The 24,355-nt window shown below is 43.5% G+C and overlaps 2 protein-coding genes across 7 annotated transcripts in view; one reads left to right on the top strand and one right to left on the bottom strand.

Annotated features, from left to right (window-relative positions):
* SMYD1 (SET and MYND domain containing 1) overlaps window positions 1-4,965 on the bottom strand; it is a 47,392-nt gene extending 42,427 nt beyond the window's left edge. For both annotated transcript variants that reach the window (XM_010862240.1, XM_010862241.1), the window contains exon 1: window positions 4,711-4,965. In XM_010862240.1, the coding sequence (XP_010860542.1) occupies window positions 4,711-4,847 (137 nt within the window). In that variant the 5' untranslated portion in view covers window positions 4,848-4,965. The remainder of the gene's footprint in view (window positions 1-4,710) is intronic.
* A 319-nt stretch (window positions 4,966-5,284) lies between these two features.
* The window catches only part of KRCC1 (lysine-rich coiled-coil 1), a 29,893-nt gene continuing 10,822 nt past the window's right edge, over window positions 5,285-24,355 (top strand). For 3 of the 5 annotated variants that reach the window (XR_827242.1, XM_010862235.1, XM_010862238.1), the window contains exon 1: window positions 20,868-21,012. The gene's annotated coding sequence lies outside the window, so the exon portion shown is untranslated. Of the gene's footprint in view, window positions 5,365-5,879; window positions 6,018-20,853; window positions 21,013-24,355 lie in introns of those variants that run through there. The other 2 variants (XM_010862236.1, XM_010862237.1) reach the window with 2 other exon arrangements.

Genomic DNA, 24,355 nt, shown 5'->3' with positions numbered 1-24,355 from the left:
ACTGCCTTATGATCCAGCAACCCCACTGCTGGGCATACACACTGAGGAAACCAGAAGGGAAAGAGACACGTGTACCCCAATGTTCATCACAGCACTGTTTATAATAGCCAAGACATGGAAGCAACCTAGATGTCCATCAGCAGATGAATGGATAAGAAAGCTGTGGTACATATACACAATGGCGTATTACTCAGCCATTAAAAAGAATACATTTGAATCAGTTCTAATGAGGTGGATGAAACTGGAGCCTATTATACAGAGTGAAGTAAGCCAGAAGGAAAAACATAAATACAGTATACTAACGCATATATATGGAATTTAGAAAGATGGTAACAATAACCCAGTGTACGAGACAGCAAAAGAGACACTGATGTATAGAACAGGCTTATGGACTCTGTGGGAGAGGGAGAGGGTGGGAAGATTTGGGAGATTGGCAATGAAACATGTAAAATATCATGTAGGAAACGAGTTGCCAGTCCAGGTTCGATGCATGATGCTGGATGCTTGGGGCTGGTGCACTGGGACGGCCCAGAGGGATTGGTATGGGGAGGGAGGAGGGAGGAGGGTTCGGGATGGGGAACACATGTATACCTGTGGCGGATTCATTTTGATATTTGGTAAAACTAATACAATTATGTAAAGTTTAAAAATAAAGTAAAATTAGAGAAAAATAAATAAATAAATAAATAATCTTTTCGATTTTTTAAATCATTTTAAAGATCATTTACTCTAATCATCCTAATCTTTATTACTATTATAACAATAAGATTTTATTAACAGTTTATCTGCAACATGCACTAAAGTTGTTTTTATATAGTTATTACTTCAAATGAATGATGAATTTTTTTATAATAAGAAAAACATGTAAACAATCTGAATGTCCATTCATAAAAGAATGGTCAGAAAGTATGCAGTCTTAAACTCTACAAAGAGAGTATAGTAACACAGAAGATACCTAAATCATTAAATGAAAATCTTCCCAAGTCGGGAAGTGGTAAAAAAATCTGCCTGCCAGCGCAAAAGACACAAGACGGGGAGGTTTGATCCCTGGGTCAGGAAGATCCCCTGGAGTTACTCCAGTATTCTTGTCTGGAAGATTCTACAGACAGTAGCCTCGTGGGCTATAGTCCATGGGATCCCAAAGAGTCAGACATGACTGGGAATGCTCGAAGTTTAGATAAGATCCCAACTAATAGTACAAATAAATGAAACCTATGTTTTAAAATGGGTTTCCCTTGTGGCTCAGTGGTAAAAAATCCGCCTGCCAATGCAGGAGACTCAGGTTCAATCCTTAGCTTGGGAAGATCCCTTGGAGAAGGGAATGGCAACACACTCCAGTATTCTTGCCTGGGAAATCCCATGGATAGAGGAGCCTGTGGGGTCACAAAGAGTCAGACACGACTTAGTGAATAAACAACAACAACATTTTAAAATAAGCTGGAAGGAAATGACCACCATGTCAATGCTAGCTTCATGTGAAGATACATTTTTCTCTTCCTAAGTTTTACTCTTGTAATGGAAGGAAAATCCACTCAACTTCGGACACTCTTGAAAGGGAAACTGATTGGCAATACTGGTTTTTAGGGAGTTGAAGACACCCATGGGTGTTCTATAAAAGGCAAGATGGCGACTCAGTAGTAGTAGTAAGATCATTGTTCAGAGTTTCTGTGTTTCTAGCTTTTTCTGTCTTACTTCTGAATCCAATTGATTCCTCAACTGCCCCCAACACACCCACACAAGTAAATAAAGTAAGACACACTCCCCCTGAAGAAGTATTACTGTCATCTCAGCCTCTCTAAATTCCTCAGCTGTAGCTAGCCATACACTCCATTCACAGCCTTTTCCCTGAAGGTCTTGGTGGGCAGGAAGAAATGAGAATTTGAATGCTACTTAAATTATCTCTGGAAAGCTGTGAAGATCATGGCATCCGGTCCCACCAGTTCATGGGAAGTAGATGGGGAAACAGTGGAAACAGTGTCAGACTTTATTTTTCTGGGCTCCAAAATCACTACAGATGGTGACTGCAGCCATGAACTTAAAAGACGCTTACTCCTTGGAAGGAAAGTTATGACCAACCTAGATAGCATATTCAAAAGCAGAGACATTACTTTGCCAACAAAGGTCCGTCTAGTCAAGGCTATGGTTTTTCCTGTGGTCATGTATGGATGTGAGAGTTGGACTGTGAAGCTGAGCGCCCAAGAATTGATGCTTTTGAACTGTGGTGTTGGAGAAGACTCTTGAGAGTCCCTTGGACTGCAAGGAGATCCAGTCAGTCCATTCTGAAGGAGATCAGCCCTGGGATTTCTTTGGAAAAAATGATGCTAAAGCTGAAACTCCAGTACTTTGGCCACCTCATGTGAAGAGTTGACTCATTGGAAAAGACTCTGATGCTGGGAGGGATTGGGGGCAAGAGGAGAAGGGGACGACAGAGGATGAGATGGCTGGATGGCATCACTGACTCAATGGACGTGAGTTTGAGTGAACTCTAGGAGTTGGTGATGGACAGGGAGACCTGGCATGCTGCGATTCATGGGGTCGCAAAGAGTCGGACATGACTGAGCGACTGATCTGATTTGATTCTCAGGATGGTCATACAGTGAGTCAACCACCAAATCTAGATTATCAGAGACCATCTTAATTTAGACCACATCAGTGTCAGTCAGGTCACCCCAATTTGGGGGCTCAGAGAATACTGTCATAATGTTATCACAGTGGAGGGTTTTTTAAAAATAAAGATTATTACTACTGGTTCAGGAAGATCCACTGAAGGAGAGTATGGCAACCCACTCCAGCATTCTTGCCTGGAGAATCCCATGCACAGAGGAGCCTGACGAGCTACAGACCACAGGGTCACAAAGAGTCGAACACAACTAAAGCGACTGAGCACGCACGCATGCAAAAGTGTAGTGGTCAAGTATGGACAGGACTGTAGGGGAAATGGGAATGTAAATTTAATAGATTCTCTTTGGAGGGCCTGTTAAAATGGAAAACAGCACACCCCAAGGCACGGTGATTTTTCTCCTAGCCAGTTCGCCTAGAGAATAATCACACATGTATGCAAGTGGACATGGTCAAGGATTTCAATCACAGAAACATTTGTTTTTATGAAAAATTGGAAACCACCAGATGTCTCTCAACGGGGCAATAGATTTTTGAAAGTTCATATATTCATATGGTAAAATACCCACAGCAGTTAAAATTGGTGGTCCATATAGCATATGGATCAACGTGGATAGATCTACATGTTGAGGGAGGGGGAGGAAAAAAAAAAGCCCACAGATCTTTGAGGATTTAAAAGAAGTGGCTATAGATTTAACGGTTCCCATGAGGATAAATATCAAAACATGTTGTTTAGTGAAAGGAGCAAGTTCAAGGATAACATCGAAAGTATGATATTATTGGGAGTTCCCTGGTGACCTAGTAGTTAGGATTCTGTGTTTTCACAGCCATGTCCCAGGTTCAATCCCAGGTCAGGGAACTGAGATTCCCCCAAACCACACAGTGTGGCCAGGAAAAAAAAAAAAAGTATTGTGCCATTTCTGTTAAAAAGAAAAAACAAACTACAGCTATGCATTTTGATAAGTACAGATATATATATATATATATAGGTATCTATCTATCTATCTATATATATCTATACCTATTTCTACAGGTAAAGAGATGTAATAGTACAAGAACATTCTAGAAGGAAACACATTAAAATTAAAACAAGGATTACCTCTGAGGAAAGACAGAGGAAACTGGGACCTGGGGTGGGAAAGGTGAAACAGGACTACAGGTCATTGGTGATATTCTAATTTTCAAAGGTAAATGGATTCCAGTGTTACTTGTGTGTTTGCAATTACTTTTTTAAAGTCTCAGCAATTACTTAATCTTCTAATATATCTATTACATCTCAGAAGCGAAAAATATGGAGCCTTCCATAGAAGAATGTCTCCTAGACACCACACCCCCTTTTCATTCCCTTTCCCTCCACCATCTCCACTCACAGCACTCCCACTCGGGCAAGTTCACTTATGTTCTGAGTGCTTGTGTTGTGCTTAGTCGCTCAGTAATGTCCAACTCTTTGCGACCCCATGGACTGTAGCCCGCGAGACTCCTCTGTCCATGGGATTCTCCAGGGAAGAAAACTGGAGTCGGTAACCATTTCCTTCTCCAAGTGATCCTCCCCACCCAGGGACTGAACCAAGGTCTCCTGCATTGCAGGCAGATTCTTTACTGTCTGAGCCACCAGGGAAGCCCAGTGTCCTGAGAGTATGCCCTAAAGCCTTCAATCACCTTTGCAACCCTCCTAGGCACCAGAGCAAATCCCATGCAGAGAAAGTAACGCCAGCAAACAGCTGTGCATGTACCCGTCATTATCAACAGCCACATGAATTGTATCCCTTCCCATGATTATTTTTTTATTAATTGGAGGATAATTCCTTTACAATGTTGTGTTAGCTTCTGCTGTAGAACAATGTGAATCAGCTATATGTATACATAACCCTCTCCCTCCCACCCTAACCCTATCCCCCCTGCTCTGGGTCATCATATCACCAGGCTGAGCTCCCTGTGTTACACAGCAGCTTCCCACCACCTACCTATTTTACACACAGTGGTGTACATATGTCAGCGCTACTCTCCCTCAATTTTGAGAGCAAAGTATTTGAGAGTGTGGCACTGGTCAAATCACCAGGAGTAAAGAAGGCAAGAACCCATATTCCATACCTGTCAAAAACCACAGCGGAATAAGCCCGCTCGGCAAAGATGATGTCGGCAGCACAGAACTCCTTCGTGGCCTTCAGACCTCTGCCTTTGCCCTCAGCAGTGAAGACCTCCACATTCTCCATTCCCCCTATTGTCATCTCAGAGTCTTCGGGCAGCTCAGCAGATATTTAAAACTGAGCCAAGTCCCTTGTCCTCGCAGCTATTTCAGCACCTTCAGCATCCCAAAGAGCAAGTCTATAAATGGACAAGCACCTCCCCTTCCCTACCCCCTCCAGCCCCTGGGCCCTCTCTCACTCCCCCTTCTGCTTCTTTTCTTGGAGACCGGGATGGGGGAGGCCAGTGGACAGTGACCCAGGAAGGATCCCCTCCACCGCCCAGCCAAGCTGATGAAGTAGAAAAAGACCATGGGCTGGTGTGCTTCTCAAATTGGGCCTGAAAACTTTGGAAAAGTTCCTTTGCAAGGAGTAGTAAGTCCTGGATTGCAGTCGTGCTCAGCTTTAGTTGGAATGGGCAGCACTTGGTCAGTAGGGTATTTTTAGCAACCAGATGCCTCTGTCAATCCAAAGCAGAGACAGCTGAAGTGGTCCAAGAGAAGAGGAGAGGTGATGTTTGCTGCTCTGGGACCCTTCAGCTGTCAGACTTGGACTTTCTCAAGTGAGATGGGGCCCTTGTTTCCTCCATGGGTAGACTATTGGCAGAAAGTAACAGATGATAAATTGACCCTTTGCCATATACATAACCTCTCTCCTCCCTGGTGGCTCAGACAGTAAAGAATCTGCCTGCAATGCAGGAGAGTCAGGTTCAATCCCTGGCTCGGGAAGATCCCATGGAGTAGGGAATGGCAACCCACTCCAGTATTCTTGCCTGGAGAATCCCAGTGGGTTACAATCCATGGGGTTGCAAAGAGTCGGACATGACTGAGCGACTAAGTACTCTCTGGGCCCCAAGGGGCCTCCCTCTTCTCTAATATTCCTTGACTCTCCCACAGTGCCCCTCCCAGGGCATGGAGGTCTGAGCATTCTCTGATGAATGCAGGTATGTTGGACCACAGGATGTGTTATGAAAGGAGGCTGGCTTTGAAGAAGAAAGCCCTCATATCTATCATTCTGTCAAATCTCCCTTAAACTTTATGTCTGTTACCAGAAAAGTACCAATACCTTCTTTCCCAGGAATGAGGACATTGGAAGGATTAGTCTAAAATCCCAGCTATTGAACACTGGACGCCGCTCATCTTGATCATCAGACAGCTCTCACTGAGGTTGAAAAGAAAGACACTTGCAGATCTGGAGCTATGGCTTATCTTCCAGGTAATATTTTTAGTTTCTGGGATGCATCTGTTTACGGATTTCTGTGCTCTGGGTTTCTGTAAGTGTACTAGTTTACAAGCACTGGCTTCTGAGTTAGACAGGTCTGCATGTGAATTTTGAGCCTTCTAGGACCATGGGCTTCCCAGGTGGCACTAATGGTAAAGAACCCGCCTGCCAATGCACGAGACATAAGAGACCCAGGTTCGATCCCTAGGTGGGAAAGATCCCCTGGAGAAGGGAATAGCAACCCACTCCAGTATTCTTGCCTAGAGAATCCCATCGACAGAAGAGCCTGGCAGGCTACAGTCCATAGGATCGCAAAGAGTCAGACATGACTGAAGCAACTTAGCAGGACAACTTTGAGATAGTACCTGTAAAACAAGGGTGATAATTTCTACCTCACTGGTAAATGAGATAATAGGTACAATGGATATGGCACAGCACTTGGCTATGTTCATACAGAACTTACTAAATGATAGCAAATTTATTTTATTTATTCTGTCCATTTTCTTCCCCCAAACCATCAAGATACATTCAAAATTCTAATGTGTCTTCAACCCAATTGCATCTCCTGATGCTTCTTTGCTCTTGGAAGCAGCTGGAGAATCGTCTGTCAGACCTTGCACGCATGCTAGGTCACTTCAGTCGTGTCCGACTCTTTGCGACTCCATGGATGGTAGCTCGCTAGGCTCCTCTGTCCATGGGATTCTCCAGGCAAGGATATGGAGTAGGTTACCATGTCCTTCTCCAGGGGGTCTTTCTGACACAGGAATTGAACCCAATTCTCTTGTGTTCTTGCATTGGCAGGTAGCTAGCACCACCTGGGAAGCTCTCTCCATGTATCCCAGTTTTTAGGTCATAACACATAGTACCTGGAACTAGAGAATAATTCAGCGAACTCTGATCTATCCCAAAGGGCAAAACACGTTAAGACATTTAAAATTGGGTGCCCCAAAAGTAAACATCACATGCTCTTGGGGGAAAAAAAGCAATTAAATAAGAGTTCTTCAGGTTAGTCTCAAATGAATGTCTGCACCCACATTGCCTGGCAAGAGCCAGGGTCCACCCTTGGGAGCCAGCAGCTCTGCCTGGTAGAGATGACCTCATTCTCCTCTAGACACAGGTTCAGCCCAACCCAAGGTCAAGGAAGACATCTACCTGCCTGAAATCAGAAAGAGAGAAGGAGCATCAAACCTGGTGCTTTAGTTTCAATGGTGAGTCTCAACCTTCTCAGAACAGCAAGATTATATTATTAAAACATGGTAGAGGGCAGGGCAGTGGATGAGAATGCAGGGGACATGAGTTCAGTCCCTGGTTTGGGAATATTCCATATGCCATGGAGCAACTAAACCCGTATGCCACAACTACTGGGCCTGAGAGCTGAAACTACTGAAGCAGGCATTGCCTTTGGCCTGTGCTCTGCAACAAGATGAACCACCGCAATGAGAAGCCAGCACGCCACAACTAGAGAAGGCCCACACAAACCAACAAAGACCCAGTGCAGCCTAAATAAATAAATAAAATTTAAAACATGGTAGACAGAATAATGGTTTCCCAAAGATACTCAGGTCCTACTCCACAACCCCGTGAAGATACTATCTTACATGGCAAAAGGGACTTTGCAAGTGTGATTAATTAAACCTCTTGAGAGAGGGAGGATTGTCCAGTTGGCCCGATGAAATCATAAGAATCCTTATAAGAGGGAGTTGGGGGGTGATCAATGTCAGGTGGAGATGTAACAATGGAAGCAAGAAGGTCAGAGTCAGAGAGAGAGACATTTGAAGATGCTGTATGGTTGGCTTTGAAGTAGGAGGAAGGAGCTATGAGCAAAGAAATGCAGGTGCCCTCTAGAAACTGGAAAACGCAGGGGTATAGCTGCTCCTCCAAGAGCCCCCAGGGGGAGCATGGCCCTGACGACACTTTGATTTAAACCCAGTGAACCCTCCGTTTCTGGCTTCTGATAACTGAATTCTAATATAATAAGTTTATGTTATTTTAAATCACTAAGTAATTTGTTAAAAAGCAGCAATAGAAACTAACACATACAGTATTATACTTTGTTTTACATAAGAGATACCAAGGGAACATTTCATGCAAAGATGGGCTCGATAAAGGACAGAAATGGTATGAACCTAACAGAAGCAGAAGATATTCAGAAGAGGTGGCAAGAATACACAGAAGAACTGTACAAAAAAGATCTTTGCGACCCAGATAATCATGATGGTGTGATCACTGACCTAGAGCCAGACATCCTGGAATGTGAAGTCAAGTGGGCCTTAGAAAGCATCACTGCGAACAAAGCTAGTGGAGGTGATGGAATTCCAGTTGAGCTATTTCAAATCCTGGAAGATGATGCTGTGAAAGTGCTGCACTCAATATGCCAGCAAATTTGGAAAACTCAGCAGTGGCCACAGGATTGGAAAAGGCCAGTTTTCATTCCAATCCCAAAGAAAGGCAATGCCAAAGAATGCTCAAACTACCGCACAACTGCACTCATCTCACACGCTAGTAAAGTAATGCTCAAAATTCTCCAAGCCAGGCTTCAGCAATACGTGAACCGTGAACTTCCAGATGTTCAAACTGGTTTTAGAAAAGGCAGGGGATCCAGAGACCAAATTGCCAACATCCGCTGGATCATGGAAAAAGCAAGAGAGTTCCAGAAAAACATCTATTTTTGCTTTATTGACTATACCAAAGCCTTTCACTGTGTGGATCACAATAAACTGTGGGAAATTCTGAAAGAAATGGGCATATCAGACCACCTGACCTGCCTTTTGAGAAACCTATATGCAGGTCAGGAAGCAACAGTTAGAACTGGACATGGAACAACAGACTGGTTCCAAATAGGAAAAGGAGTATGTCAAGGCTGTATATTGTCACCCTGCTTATTTAACTTCTATGCAGAGTACATCATGAGAAACGCTGGGCTGGATGAAGCACAAGCTGGAATCAAGATTGCCGGGAGGAATATCAAGAACCTCAGATATGCAGATGACACCACCCTTATGGCAGAAAGTGAAGAGGAACTAAAAAGCCTCTTGAGGAAAGTGAAAGAGGAGAGTGAAAAAGTTAGCTTAAAGCTCAACATCCAGAGAACTAAGATCATGGCATCTGGTCCCATCACTTCATGGCAAATAGATAGGGAAACAGTGGAAACAGTGTCAGACTTTATATTTTGGGGCTCCAAAATCACGGCAGATGGTAATTGCAGCCCTGAAATTAAAAGATGCTTACTCCTTGGAAGAAAAGTTATGACCAACCTAGGTAGCATATTCAAAAGCAGAGACATTACTTTGCCAACAAAGGTCCATCTAGTCAAGGCTATGGTTTTTCCAGTGGTCACGTATGGATGTGAGAGTTGGACTGTGAAGAAGGCTGAGCACCAAAGAATTGATGCTTTTGAACTGTGGTGTTGGAGAAGACTCTTGAGAGTCCCTTGGACTGCAAGGAGATCCAACCAGTCCATTCTAAAGATCAGTCCTGGGTGTTCTTTGGAAGGAATGATGCTAAAGCTGAAACTCCAGTATTTTGGCTACCTCATGTGAAGAGTTGACTCATTGGAAAAGACTCTGATGCTGGGAGGGATTGGGGGCAGGAGGAGAAGGGGACGACAGAGGATGAGATGGCTGGATGGCATCAACGACTCGATGGATGTGAGTTTGAGTGAACTCCGGGAGTTGGTGATGGACAGGGAGGCCTGGCGTGCTGCAATTCATGGGGTCACAAGGAGTCGGACACGACTGAGCGACTGAACTGAACTGAGAGTAAATATTATATAAAATCCTTTTTGATGTATGAAATTAAATTTATAGAGAATATAATGTGTTAGTTCTTGAACCTAAAAAACATAGATTACTAACTCCTCTGGGGCTTCCCTGGTGGCTCAGATGATAAAGAATCCGCTTGCAGTGCAGGAGACCTAGGTTAGATCCCTGGGTCAGAAAAATCCCCTAGAGAAGGGTATGGCAACCCACTCCAGTATTGTTGCCTGGAGAATTCCATGGACAGAGAAGCCTTGCAGTCTACAGTCCATGGGGTCACAAAAGAATCAGAAATGACTGAGTGACTAACAGGGTCACTTCACAAAGTCTGAGTATTTGTCCCCTCCACCTCCAAATTCATACGTAGAAATCCTCACCCTCAGTGGTGATGGTATTAATCTGTGGGGGCTTGGGTAGACCCTTAAATCATGAAGGTGAAAACCTCATGAATAAGAGTCATGCTTTATATATAGAAGAGGCTCCAGAGATTGCCTTGGCCCTTCTCTTCTGCCATGTGAGGATACAAGGAGAATTCTGTGACTTGAAAAGAAGCCTTCATCCAAACATGCTGGCACCCTGATCTAGGACTTCAAGCTTCCATAACTGTAAGAAATAAATTTCTGGTGTTTATAAACTACCCAGGCTTTGGTATTTTGTTATTGCAACTCAAATGGACTAAGACTCTGATCTAACCTAGTAAAGGAAAAGGGAAAATGACAGTTAAATTATAATAAAATAACATATATTCATTGTAAACTCCAGGAGATATTGAAGGACAGAGAACTCTGACATGCTGCAGTCCATGGGGGTCTCAAAGAGTTGGACACAACTTGGCAACTGAACAACAACATAAAAAAAAAACTAGCTTATGTAATGTTAATACTATTTAAAAAATAAAAGGACCCAGCTTTTTAAAAAAATTTACAGAAACTGATCTATGATTACGTAAGACAGTGTTCTAGACTCAGATAATTATAAATACGATTTTACATAAGTGAAATGAATATCCAGATATTTGAAGTACAAGGCTGTTGCTTACTTCCTGGGGCATCCAGCATCTCTGGCCAGGACCAGTGAGACAGGGGATGTTGACTCTAGTTATCAGGCTGGTGATGGAGAAGGGAGCACAGGGCTCTGTGGTATCAAACACCAACACAAATCCTATGCAAAGGCTTTTTGCCCATCTACCCACCTACATTTCATTTTTTCCCCACTGGGATCAGCCTTTCTTGCTGGCCCTAGCCCTACTTCTGCCAACAATAAGCCAGTGCTTACATGTGCGTGCTCAGTTGTGTCTGACTCTTTTTGACCCCATGGACTGTAGCCCGCCAGGCTCCTCTGTCCATGGGATTTAACAGGCAAGAATACTGGATCAAGCTGCCATTTCTTCCTCCAGAGGATTTTCCCAACCCAGGGATCAAACCCATGTCTCCTGCCTTCGCAAGTGGATTTTCTACCACTGTGCCACCTGGGAAGCCCACATTATGTCAGTTGCACCCCACAATCATCATAACAACCAAAATATCCACCCCCACATTTCTAAGATGGCCCCTAACTAGTGGAACTGCCTCCATTGAAAAGTGCTGGTCTTCATCATCAGAAAAAGCACATTTAGAGTTTTTAGTGGATTTCTTATCGCTCTACTGGAGATGTTTAGCCAGAAAAGATTCAAGAAGGACATGAGAGCTTTCTTCAGCGTCATTCATCAAAGCATGGAAGAAGCAGGAGATTCATTCCACGTTTCTTAAGAGAGCAAACGAGGGTCCAGAGTGGACATAACCATTTGGCAATGTGGTATCGAGGTTAAGATCCTAAACTTGAGCTTCAGAGACCCTCACAATCCTATCTCTCTTGAGCACTTTTCTGCTCCAAGAAGATGGAAACTTTCCCATTGTTAATGATTTTAATAGCCATCCAGTCTCTTTCTTTGATATATCTATTAACAGATAAAGAAGGATGGTAAGAAAGAAAGAAAAATGAGATTGTGCAAGTCAAAGGACCCCTGGTCCCACAAGTACTGGCTGAGTTAGGAGATTGCAGACAAGGGAATGATGAGAATGACTACAGTGGTTCTGTAACTCAAAGTGGGATCCAGCTGCTCGCCACTCCAAAACCATTAAAGAGGCCAGGCTGGTGGAAAGAAAAGTTTGCATTATTTTGGTTGCTGGCAACCGGGGGTCAGGAAGGCGGATGCTTGTCCAAAGGTCAACTACTCCCCAACCCCTAACAATTAGGGCACAAGAGCTTTTATAGACAGAGAGAGGGACTGCATGCAGAAACAACAGAAACAGCAGTCAGCTCTGACGGTCATCTTGAAGTTGGTCATTGGTGATGTGACCAGCTTCATCTTGATTAAGTACAGTTAATCTTCAGTTCCAGGGTGGGTTTATTCCCATTTCCTTGAGGCCAGTTCTTGGAATTGTGGCAGCTTATGTCATGGCTACAGTCTGGTCATTATATAGTTAAATTCTCCACCTGGTCGGGATTTTGGTATCTATAAGAGAGCTCACAGGATATGGCTCAGATTTTTATCTATAGCTATTGAGAAGGAACTAAAGGTCCTTAGCTGTGCTTAATGACTACATTATTATTTGGTCTCCTTTGACTGGTTTTCTTTGCTTCTTCATTTTCTTACTTCTCTAACTAGATTTATTCTTTTCTAAAAAAAAAAATTTATTTATTTATTTATTTATTTTTGGCTGCATTGATCTTCCTTGCTGCACTCAGACCTTTTTTCTCTAGTTGAGGAGAGCTGGGGCTACTCTCTAATAGCAGTGCACAGATTATCTTTGCAGTGGCTTCTCGCTGCATGGACTCCAGGGCAAGAGGGCTTCAGTAGTTGTGGCACATGGGCTTATGTGCCCCATGGCATGTGGAATCTTCCCAGACCAGAAATTGTCCCTTGCGTTGGTGAGCAGATTCTTACCCAATAGATCTGGACGTATTATTTGGCTGAAGTTTTTCCACAAACAAAAGGTCAGCAGAGAACATGGGTGGGACGATGGAGGGGAAGAAGGTGGTAAGGACCATAGGGTCCTGCTCCATTTCGGTTCCATTTACCTCGATTTTTAGCTGAACTCCCCTCCCCACTCAGGCCATACACAAGGACATTACTATGGCTATTGAGTACCCAGCACCCTAAAGAAGTGTGGGCAACCATTGCTGGGTTCCCAGTCTTGTACCTCAACGGTAGAAGAAGCTAACATGAAGTGGCCAAGACTGGGGCCTATTTTGGAAAGAATTATTAGCATAACATTATAAGCCTAAACATGGGTTTCAAGTAACCCTTACTATAAGCTCCACTGGTTAACTTTTTTTTTTTATGTAATTTTGGTGGGGATGCTTCCCTGGTGCCTCAGATGGTAAAGAATCTGCTTGTAATATGGGAGACCCAGGTTCAATCCATGGGTTGGGAACATCTCCTGGAGAAGAGAATGGCTTCCCACTCCAGTATTCTTGAGACTTTGTCTTTTTTTTTTTTTTCTAATTTATGTATGTATTTATTTATGGTATGGATTCTCAGATTCTTAGTTTATTCGATAAGTTGTAAGACATTGTTATTGTTTTTTTCTTTTTCATTTGTTATTAACTCCTGTATTTTACTTTATTTTTTTTCAGCTTTATTGAGATATAATAACATATAACATTGCATAAGTTTAAGGTGTGCAATATGATAATTTGCCACTGGTTAACTTTCATCTCGGATAGAATCTGTTCCCAGATTCCACATCACAGCCCCAAAATCTTTTTTTTTAGCGTCAAAGTCTTTAACCATATTCTGTTTTCATATTATTATCCTGAATTTTTGAGCAAATAATCTCAGAGGCCTTGAAAGAGTGATTGCATTCCCTTCAGTTGGATATGCTACAGTTCAAGGAATATGTAGAAGTAAGTGTGAAGGTGGAGATGTCTGTGAAACCCAGAGTAACGATTTTGAACCACCAAGACAGTTTGTGTGCCTGTGTTAATATCATGGTAGCTGATCCACCACGCTCGATCCTTCCTTTTGGTGAGATTCAGTCACACACCTGCAGGACCACCACCTAGTGGCAAATCAAAAGAGCTGCAAGATTTTAAATCTTTTTTGAAGACCTTTTTTTTTTGCCAGGCATGGCTTTACTGGGGCCCCTGCTGTAGCAGGGCGGAGCAAGAATAAACAACAGGTTCCCTTGCTTGTTTGCTCCCCTAGGGAGGGGACAAGCTTGTTCCTTATTTGGGGTGAGGGTAGGGATGTGTCCAGAGGTTCGGCTGGAGGGGTGGCTTAGGTGTTGTGGGCAGAGGGTGTGCTCTGTACCCTGCTTTTGTTCCTGACACCCAGTTTTTGCTCCCAGCTCTTCTAAAGTGGTGGTTGGTTTTTTGGTCTCTCTGTATCTTTTGTCCAGAGTTCACCCCAACTGCACATGCAGGCAGTTGATTTTAGTCCTATATAGTTTCTTTATATTTTGCTGTTTGGAGGAGAGGTGTGTCCAGGCGCAAGCATTTTAGCAAAGGTCCCCAGGTCTCCCAACCTGTCTTATTCCCCACTGTGAAACTGTGCTCAGTCGCTCAGTCATATCTAACTCTTTGCGACCCCATGGACTGTACCCCACCAGGCTCCTCTGTCCATGGGATTTTTCAGGCAAGAATACTGGAGTGGGTTGCATTTCCTACTCCAGGGGAAAAACTCTACACCCTAATTATTTTAGTAAAAGTACAGCACTTTATCATTGGTTTCGACCTTCCTTTGTACCCAGAGCTAAGATTCATTTAGGCCAGGGCTTGAAAAGGTTCCTTTAGGCCTGTGAACTAAGAACAGTTTATATATTCTTTAATGATTGGCACTGGGGTAGAATGGGGGAAATCAAAAGAATATTTTGTGACACTTGAAAATTATGTGAAACTCAAATTTCAGTAACGATAAATCATATAAAAAAAGCAGCCATACTCATATGTTTACGTATTTTCTGAGGCTTCTTTCACACTATAGCCCCAGAGTTGAATAACTGCAACAAAAACCACATGGCCCACAAAGTCAAAAATATTTACTGTCTGGCCTTTTACAGAAAATGTTTGCCAATCCTGCTTTAGAGTAATAGTAGCTAACGCCTAGCAGTGTTAAATAAGCCAGGGGTTGCTCACTATTTTCAAATGCATTCACTGGCTGATTCATTATCATTTCATAATCACAGGATCAAAGAGGTTTGTGGGCACACCTAGCCCTCACATTCCAGAATGAGAGGAGCAGGTTCCCTCCTGAATAGTCCATTATATCCTGTGTAATCGGGGTTCCCAGGTGGCACAGTGGTAAAAAATACACTTTCCAATGCAGGAGACCCAGGAGACAGAGGTTGGACCCCTGGGCCAGGAGGATCCCCTGGGGAAGGAAATGGCAACCCACTCCAGTGTTCTTGCCTGGGGAAGCCTATGGACAGAGAAGCCTGGCGGGCTACAGTCCATGGGGTCGCAATAGAGTTGGACATGACCTAGTGACTATACAACAACAGTAACAATCCTATAAAATTACATCATTGACAAAACTGCACACTCTCTCTGGTCCCTGCATTCTTACTAAAGTAGCACTCCTGCTTCCATCTTTCTTCCTTCAGCTCCTAAAATTCTCAGCTCAAATTGCTTTCCTCTCAAGAGCTCCTGAAGGCACTCATTCCACATGCATTTATCAGCACTTTTACCAGGCACTATACTCAGTGCCCCGACACAAAGGTGATTAAAATGTAGGCCCATATGATATATAAAATAGATAACTAATGAGAACCCACTGTGTTTCACAGGGAACTCTATTCAATGCTTTCTGGTGACCTAAATGGGAAGGAAATACAAAACAGAGTGGATATATGTATGCATGCTAAATCACTTCAGTTATGTCCAACCCTTTGTGATCCCATGGACTATAGCCCACCAGGATCCTCTGTCCATGGAATTCTCCAGGCAAGAATACTGATGTGGGTTGCTGTGCCCTCCTGCAGGGGATCTTCCCCACCCAGGGATCAAACCTGAGTCTCACATCTAACCTGCATTAGCAGGCAGTTCTTTACCACTAGCGCCACCTGAGATGCACAAATATATGTATACGTATAGCTGTTTCACTTTGCTGTACAGCAGAAACTAATGCAACATTGTAAAGCAAATCTACTCCAACAAAAACTTTTTTTGAAATATAGGCCTGGTATCTAAGACATTGACCATTTAGAGAGAATTATAGGTAATGGCGGCTTCCCTGGTCACTCAGTGATAAAGAATCTGCCTGAAACGCAGGAGCCAAAGGAGACAAGGGTTCGATCCCTGGATTGGGAAGATCCACTGGAGCAGGGCATGGCAACCCACTCCAGTATTCTTGCCTGGAGAATCCCATGGACAGAAGAGCCTGGCGGGCTACAGTACATGGGGTTGCAAAGAGTCAGACACTGAAATGACTTAGCACATACGCATGCATATAGAGATGTACAAGGCAAAGGGGAAAGGGTAGTAATAGCAGCCTAAGAAATCAGGAAAGGCTTCAGAAGTAGCAGACAAAGATAAGTGTGGGAGTGGGGGGGAAACTTTCAGGCCCAAGGACAGAGCAGAGATACGGAGGTAAAGAAACAGCATGATATTGTATAGACAATTACAATCAGTATTCTGGGAGCTAAAGAAGCACACGTATTATACTTCACTTTATCCTCTGTCACCAGACTATCTCACCCTTTATGTCCAGTGTTTCATATACAGCAAAAATAAGTGTTTGAATGCTTGAAACTGTGCTTTATTTGCATTACTTCATATTGCTTTCACAACATCCTTTGAGGTGGGTATTACTGAGACTTCCTAGTTAAAAAGTAGATCCCTCTCCTAAGTATAATCCCCCAGAGAAACTCTCACATGTGAGCATAATGAGACTGAACAAGAAAGTTAAAGCAGCATCGTCTATAAAATTAGAAATGGGAAATAAGCCCAAAGTCTTAAGACAGGAGAATGGATAGCTCATGTGTATTCATACAATGGATGTTATAGAGCTGTGAAAGGGAATCAGTTATAACCTCACAACTCAACAGAGGTTAATATCAAAAAATAGTAAGTGAAAAAAGGAACCTTCAGGGGAATAAATAGTAGGCAAAATAACATTTATGTAAAGTTTTAAATCATGCAAAGTAATACATCATGTTACTTAGGGATACATATCTGTGTAGTAAAAATATAAAGAACCAGGCTACCTCGCCCCTTGCTGGCATTCAAAAAAAAAGAAAACTTTGCTTTACACTAACCTGGCCTCTTTATTGAATTTTGAGCATGAGAATAAGAAATGCTGAATTCAGGATAGTGTTTACTTCTGAGGAAAAGAGGAATTCATTCGGAAGTAGGAAGAGGGTGTTTCAGGAAGAAGTGGCAGATGCAATAAACTGAGTTATGCATAGTGTTTATGGGAATCAGTAAAGGTTTAATGTTGCTGAATCATAAAGTGAAAGCAGGGTGGGGAAGTGAGAACACTGGGAAGCTAATGAGATCAGGGAGGTGCACAGAAGCCCAGTAGTACAGCATTCAGGATTGACTGAATGAAGAGCCAGTAATGACTTCCAGGTAGTACCCTTTGGCAGTACCGAGAGTAGACTGGAGGGTGAAATTGAAATGTAGCAGTACCCTATGGTCCTTGGATCCCCCACCCCACCATGTCCTCAGCCTGCCTTTTGTCTGTGGAATAACTCCTGTTGTTGTTCAGTCACTCAGCCCTATCCAACTCTTTTCGACTCCATGGACTGCAGCACACCAGGCTTCCCTGTCCTTCACTATGTCCTGGAGTTTGCTCAAACTCGTGTCCATTGAGTCAGTGATGCCACCCAACCATCTCGTCCTCTGTCATCCCCTTCTCCTCCTGGCTTCAATCTTCCCCAGCAGGGTCTTTTCCAATGAGTTGGCTCTTCACATTGGGTGGCCAAAGTACAAGAGTTTCAGCTTCAGCATCAGGCCTTCCAAAGAATATTCAGAATTAATTTCCTTTAGGATGGATTGGTTGGATCTTCTTGCAATCCAAGGGACTCTCAAGAGTCTTCTTCAGCACCATAGTTCAAAAGCATCCATTCTTCTTTGAAAGAAAGTACTCAGCTTTCTTTATGATCCAGCTCTCACATCCATACATGACTACTGGAAAAACCACAGCTTTAAGTACATGGACCTTTGTGGGAAAAATAATGGAACAACTTTAGCCAAAGAATAAGTTTAATCAGAGAAGTGAGAAAATGCATAAACAAAGGAAAGCAGTCAAAGGAGACCAAATGATAACAATGCAGTCATTAAGCAAAGTCACGGGCCTTTAGTTCCTCCTCAAGAAGTATAGATAATATTCTGAGCTATATCCTGTGAGCTGTCTTATAGATACTTCTCCCCTCAGATGAAGTTAACTACATGATGACCAGACTGTAGGCCATGACATAAGCTGCCACAGTTCCGAGAACTGGCCTCAAGGAAATGGGAACAATCCACCCTGAAGATTAACTGTACCTAAAACAATCAGGGGTTTCCCTGGTAGCTCAGCTGGTAAAGAATCTGCCTGCAGTGCAGGAAACCCTGGTTCAATTCCTGGATCAGAAAGATCCCCTGCAGAAGAAGTAGGTTACCCACTCCAATATTCATGGGCTTCCCTGGTGGCTCAGATCGTAAAGAATCCACCTGCAAAGCAGGAGACCTGGGTTCCATCCTTGGGTTGGGAAGATCCCCTGGAGAAGGGCATGGCAACCCACTCCAGTATTCTTGCCTAGAGAATCGCCATGGACAGAGGAGCCTGGCTACACTCCATGGGATTGCAAAGAGTCAGACACGACTGAGCAAACAAAGCACAGCACACAAAACAATCAAGATGACACTGGTCAGACCACTGATGACCAATTTCAAGGTGATTGTCAGAGCTGACTGGGCTGTTTCTGCATGGAGCCGCTCCCTGTCTATAAAAGCTCTTGTCCAGATTGTCAAGGGTAGGAGTTAGTCTTTCCACAGATTCCACCCTATCTCCCGCTTGCTGGCATCCAAAATAAAGAAAACTTTCCTTCCCACCAAACTGGCCTCTTTTGACTGTTTGACTTTTGAGCAGCGAGCAGCCCAGAACCCACTTTCCGTAACAAAATCAGGAATGATGATAAGTAAGGCAGACATTGCCCCGGCTCTAACAAAAGATAATGAGAACCAGAAATTAGGCAATGCTAGTTTGACGGGAAAGGAGAACATACAGAAGAGAAACTTTTGCACAGTGCACCAGGGGGCATGCCCATCAATTGGGAGATGGGTGGAATATTGTACAGCAACGAAACGAGTAAATTACACGTATATGCAACAGCTTGGATGTACCTTAAAACAGCAAGTGAAACAAGTCCCAGAATACTGCTAGAGAAAGACATAAATCTTATGAAATTCAAAAATAATCGAAACTTTTTCCCCAGTCACACATATATTCCTTTCAAATGAGTATATCTTTATCACATATATTATATTCATATGAAAGGAAATGACCACAAACAGGGTATTAATTTCCTTGGGAGATAGGGAATTAGAGGATGAAATGAACCGGTGTGTATGTATATTTGCATACACTGAGACTATCAGAAGGAGAGAGAAAGAGGTCATTTATGGAGCAATGATGACAGCATATCAAGACCAAGGATTTTCCACCCTGTATTAAAGGCTCTAACAAAGAAAACTGGTAAGGGAGGAAGGCATGTATTTTTCTGATTTTTTAAAAATTGTATTTATTGAGCTATGTCTGGTCTTAGTTGCAGCACTCAGGGTCTGTGCTGTGTCATGCAGGACCTTGTCTTGTTGCACATGGACTCTCTGCAGCGGGCAGGCTTAGTTGCTCCTCAGCATGTGGGATCTTAGATTGAACCCAAGTCCCCTGCTTTGCGAAGTGGATTCTTAACTACAGAACCAGGAAAGTCGTAGGTTTTTTGGTTTTTGTTTTTTTTTTTTCAATTAATTTAATTGGAAGATAATTACTTTACAATATTGTGATGGGTTTTTGCCATACAGCAACATGAATCAGCCACAAGTATACGTGTCCCCCTACATCCTAAATCTTCCTCCCATCTCCCTCCTCACCCTATCCCTCTGGGTTGTCCCAGAGCACTAGCTTTGGGTGCCCTGACTCCTGTATTGAACTTGCACTGGTACAAGTGCATATGGTAATGTACATGATTACCATATGGTAATACACATGATTTAGTGCTATTCTCTCAAAACCTCGCCTTCTCCCACTGAGTCCAAAAGTCTGTTCTTGACATCTGTGTCTCCTTTGCTGCCCTGAATGTAGGATCGTCGGGTACCGGCTTCCTAATTGGTTTCAGACTCTCCCAAGGTGAGCTGCCCCAGGAGTTTTTCCTCTCTTCCAATGGTGGGTGCGTGCTAAATCGCTTCAGTCCTGTCCGACTCTTTGTGACCCGATGGACTGTAGCCCACCAGACTCCTCTGTCCATGGGATTCTCCAGGCAAGAATACTAGAGTGGGTTGCCATTGCCTTCTCCAGGGGATCTTCCCGACCCAGGGCTCAGACCCGTTTCTTGTGGCTCCTGCATTGGTAGCCGAGTTCTTTATCCCTAGCACCAACTGGGAAGGCCCATGGAGAGACCAAGGAACAGCAAAGAAAGTGAAAGTGAGTCACTCAGTCGCGTCCAACTCTCTGCGATCCCATGGACTGTAGCCCACCAAGATCCCCTGTCCATGGGATTCTCCAGGCAAGAATACTGCAGTGAGTTGTCCTTTCCTTCTCCAGGGAATCTTCCCGACCCAGGGATCGAACTCAGGTCTCCCATATTGCAGGCAGACTCTTTACCGACTGACCACCAGGGAAATCACCAAAGAGCAAAAGACTAAGGAACAGCAAGGAACACCGAGGTACACCAAGGAACAGCAAAAGAAAGGCTAATGCAAGCCAGAGAAGAAGAGAACTCGGGAAGTGACGGACTGAGCGGGTAGGGCAACCCGGAGGGCGCGGCTTTCGTGGAGCCGGGAGACTGCGCAAGCGCAGTAGCGCGCCTCGCCGCCATGGTCCCCGGTTCCGTCCAGTCAGCCGCTGGTGGTGGCGGCGACTTCCCCTCAGGAAGTCCGGTCTCCGCCTCCTCCTCCTCCTCTTACCCCGCCTGTTCGGCAGCGGCGGAGGCGGCGGTGCGGCAGCGGTTGTCCCTGCCTCTCCGCCACCTCCACCTCGGCCTATCCCCGGGCTGGCGGCGCTGGCGGGGAGGGGGACAGTAGTTGTAGACGCTGCCCCTGCCTCAGAGAAGGTGAGTTCCCGCCCCGGCGGCGGGGGCGGCCCGGGCCTTTAGCCCCTCCATCCTGCGACCCGGTAAAGGCCCGGCGCGCCCGGAGAGTGCGAAATGGCGGACCGGACAGGACCTGAGGCTCTCCGCTCCCCTCCCCACCCGTCGCCCCTGGGAAACGGGCGCCGGGCTCCCACGTGGATCGCGGAGGGAGAAGGGACGTCTCCGCTGCCGGGGGAGCTGAGGTTGGAGCGGGAGAGAGGCGACCCGGCCGAGGCTGTAGATAGAGAGTGACAGGGCGAGGGAAGGGGAGGATGTGATGGGGACAGAGGCAAGGAGAGAAAAGGCCCCAGACGCGGAAGGGCGTAGACCTGCGCGGGGTGAAATTGAACATCCCGGAAAGTGGCGACCTCACTCACAAGTAGGGAGAAGTGGAGTCGGAACTTGGGGAGAATAGGAAGTAAACACGCGAGCCCAAGGTTCCTGGGGCCCTGGAGGAAGAGAAGAGGGGGTTAAGTTTTGAGGGATCACTTCGCAGAGTTTCCCCGGGTTTTTTGAAGATAACACCCTTTAAAACAAGCCTCCAAGATGTACAAGCTCATCTTGATAGTGGTGTGAGTTTTAATAGATACCTGCCAGTGTCAAAGCAGGACTTCAGTTAGGGCGGCGAAAACAACTTTTATTCAGTAACTACTGATAGTAGGAAAAATACTGAGCTCCATTCCGACTTTTCGCAGAAGTGACTGGGGGGTCTTAAAAGAAGGAATGGGGGAAGGTGGGGTTCAAGTAGAGTCGGAGAAGTACAGACTTAACAAAGGGTTGGGCAGTGTCAGCTTGCTGGCAATTACGGAAGTGAGAATTCTGTTTTCCCACAGAAACTGGGAGACAGCCTCTGAAATACATGATCATCACATTTCAAAGGAATGACTTTCAGATCCGTGAGACTCAGACACACCCGAGCTGTAGGAGACAGAAATTCATTTCAAAGAGCCTGAGGAAGAGTTCGCAATTGTAAACCCTTTAGTAAGAACTGTATGAAAGAGAGGCCAGGAACCTCATCAGGTGTTGGCTAGAACAAACAGTAAATATTTTTTGACAGCCGTGAGCTTTTCCAGACCTGAGCTCAACGATGGGGCTGGTTCATTCAAACGTGACCATGTTAAAATTTGGTCAAGTCTCTGCAAAAGTTTGAAAGAAATATACCTGCCTAGAGTTTTTACAGTTTTCACCAGTTCATTTTCCCTAAAACAAAGAGCTACTTCTTGACCATTTCGATCTAAGAGATGTTTGAGTTCTTACAAGTACTGTAAGAACTTACAAGTACAAACAAACTGCTGGTTCCAAACTATGAGTTTAGGCTTTAAGGCAGTTTTGAAATGATTTTGGATCGTGGAGCTTGATCCCACTGCAGAAGATTCTAGTAGAACATTCAGCCATCTTCAGTTTCATAGTTAATATTTAGTATTTGCAGTGTTGCTTTTTGTCTCCAGAGAGACAAAATGAGAAGATTATTTTTGGTGGAAGCCAGAACATTGTTGGATAATTTAATTTTCCTTTTTCCTGAGGAACAGCAGTAAATATAACTTCATTAAAATAATTTTTATTTTCATCTTCCACAGTATACTCTATTTTTGTGTACTCTTGAATAATCTTTTATACCTTTCACTTGAAGGAATGACAAAACAGTAAAATATTATAAATTTCTTAGAACATTTTGTAAATATTTTATATAAATTCCATTCACTAAAAATGGAAATCAGAAACTGTAACCAAATGATGTTTCATTAAGTACCTTAGTGAGAGCAACTTTTAGAAGACTAGGTTTAGTGTCTTCAATCAGCCTGGGTTAGTATTACTGTTCTGAGATTAAAAAAATAAAATCTGGATTTTCTGCTTTCATACCAAACTTCCTGCCTTTCACTAACAAGCCTGAGCTATTATGATGTCAAGACTACAATTCAGTTTAGCTTCCATAGCCACATCACAGAAATTTGGAAACAGTTTCTCATGGGGGGGAAAAAACAGCTTTTTGCCAGAGTGGGGTTTTTTTTGTTTTGTTTTGTTTTGCAATGACTTTGAATATGTGCAGTTACTAAAGACTAAAAATCAGTTCAAAACAAAGTGTTGGCAGGCAGTTACCTTTCTGTACTGCTTCAAGGTGGTTTTGAGGGCATAGGAGTCTTGACTAAATAGATTCTAGTGCTAATTTCTCAACTAGCTTTATGACACTAAGTCCCAAACTTTCTGAACTTGTTTTGCCATCTGTGGGGAGGGGAGTTGGACTAGCCCGATTGAGTGACTTTCACAAACAGATGCTTTTGCCCTGCCCCTACCTTAGAGGACAGTTAGCAGTGTTTGAAGACTTTTTTCCTTGGTTTTTGCCACTGGACAAGGAACAGCTTGGTGAGCAGTGGTACTACTGGTATCTGCTAGATGCCAGAGATGGCACACACAACGTGAAAAGCACAGGGCACCAACATAGACATACCATAGCCTCCACAAAGGATTATCCTACATGAGATGTCAGTGTCAAGGTTGAGGAAGTCTGCACAAACCAAATAGAGGACCTCACCAGCTTTAAAATTATGAACTGGTTTGGCTTGGCTGTGTACTAGAACAGCAATTTATAAAACGTGAAACTTTGACTTAAAATGGCTATCAAATGACGTTCAAAGAGTAGTGAGATATTTTGAGTTACAGCTGAGATTTTGTTAGGATTTGGAAAATAGAATTTACTACCTAAAAATTACCTCGTCACTTTTAAGTAAATATCCTTATTAATTATTCAGTTAACTGCTACTTAACAAATAATAAATATTTGATATGCTATTTAAAACACTCCTAGGACCCGGTATATTTTTAGTTTAGATATTTATAAATGCCTAATGTAATTTCCTATTGTACATGAGCTGGAAGAGAAAAAAAAAATTTATCTAGTACTTAGCCAGTATCTTTTTTTCTTAAGATTCCTCCAAAAGGTGTCAAAGAATTATCATCCTTTCAATTATTAAATTCCACTCTCCTTTTCAAGATCCTGAAAGGACTATTAAAACTCCTGATCCATTTTCACCTATAGCTGTAATACTTATGAAGGAGCTTCTCTTAAACTGGGCTTGATAATAAAGGTCAGTAAGGATTAAGAATTTGCAAGCAGGGAATATATAGAAGGTGTAAATTACAAATAGGAAATTGAGAAATTAGACTCAATCACAAAAACTCAAATACCACATGACCAGACTTACTTGAAAAGAAATATACATCACATTTATGGTGAAAGTGTAGTAAGATTTTCCAGGACACTTTGTAATTCATTGAAAGAAGTTTCTCAAATATTTTTGACAGTTAAAAACTTTTTTCAGAATAATAT

The sequence above is a fragment of the Bison bison genome, unplaced genomic scaffold (genome assembly GCF_000754665.1).
Source record: "Bison bison bison isolate TAMUID 2011002044 unplaced genomic scaffold, Bison_UMD1.0 scf7180017864480, whole genome shotgun sequence".
In the NCBI taxonomy this organism is placed as follows: domain Eukaryota; kingdom Metazoa; phylum Chordata; class Mammalia; order Artiodactyla; family Bovidae; genus Bison; species Bison bison.
Note: the sequence above shows the minus strand (reverse complement) of the source record. Positions and strands in the feature narration are given on the sequence as shown.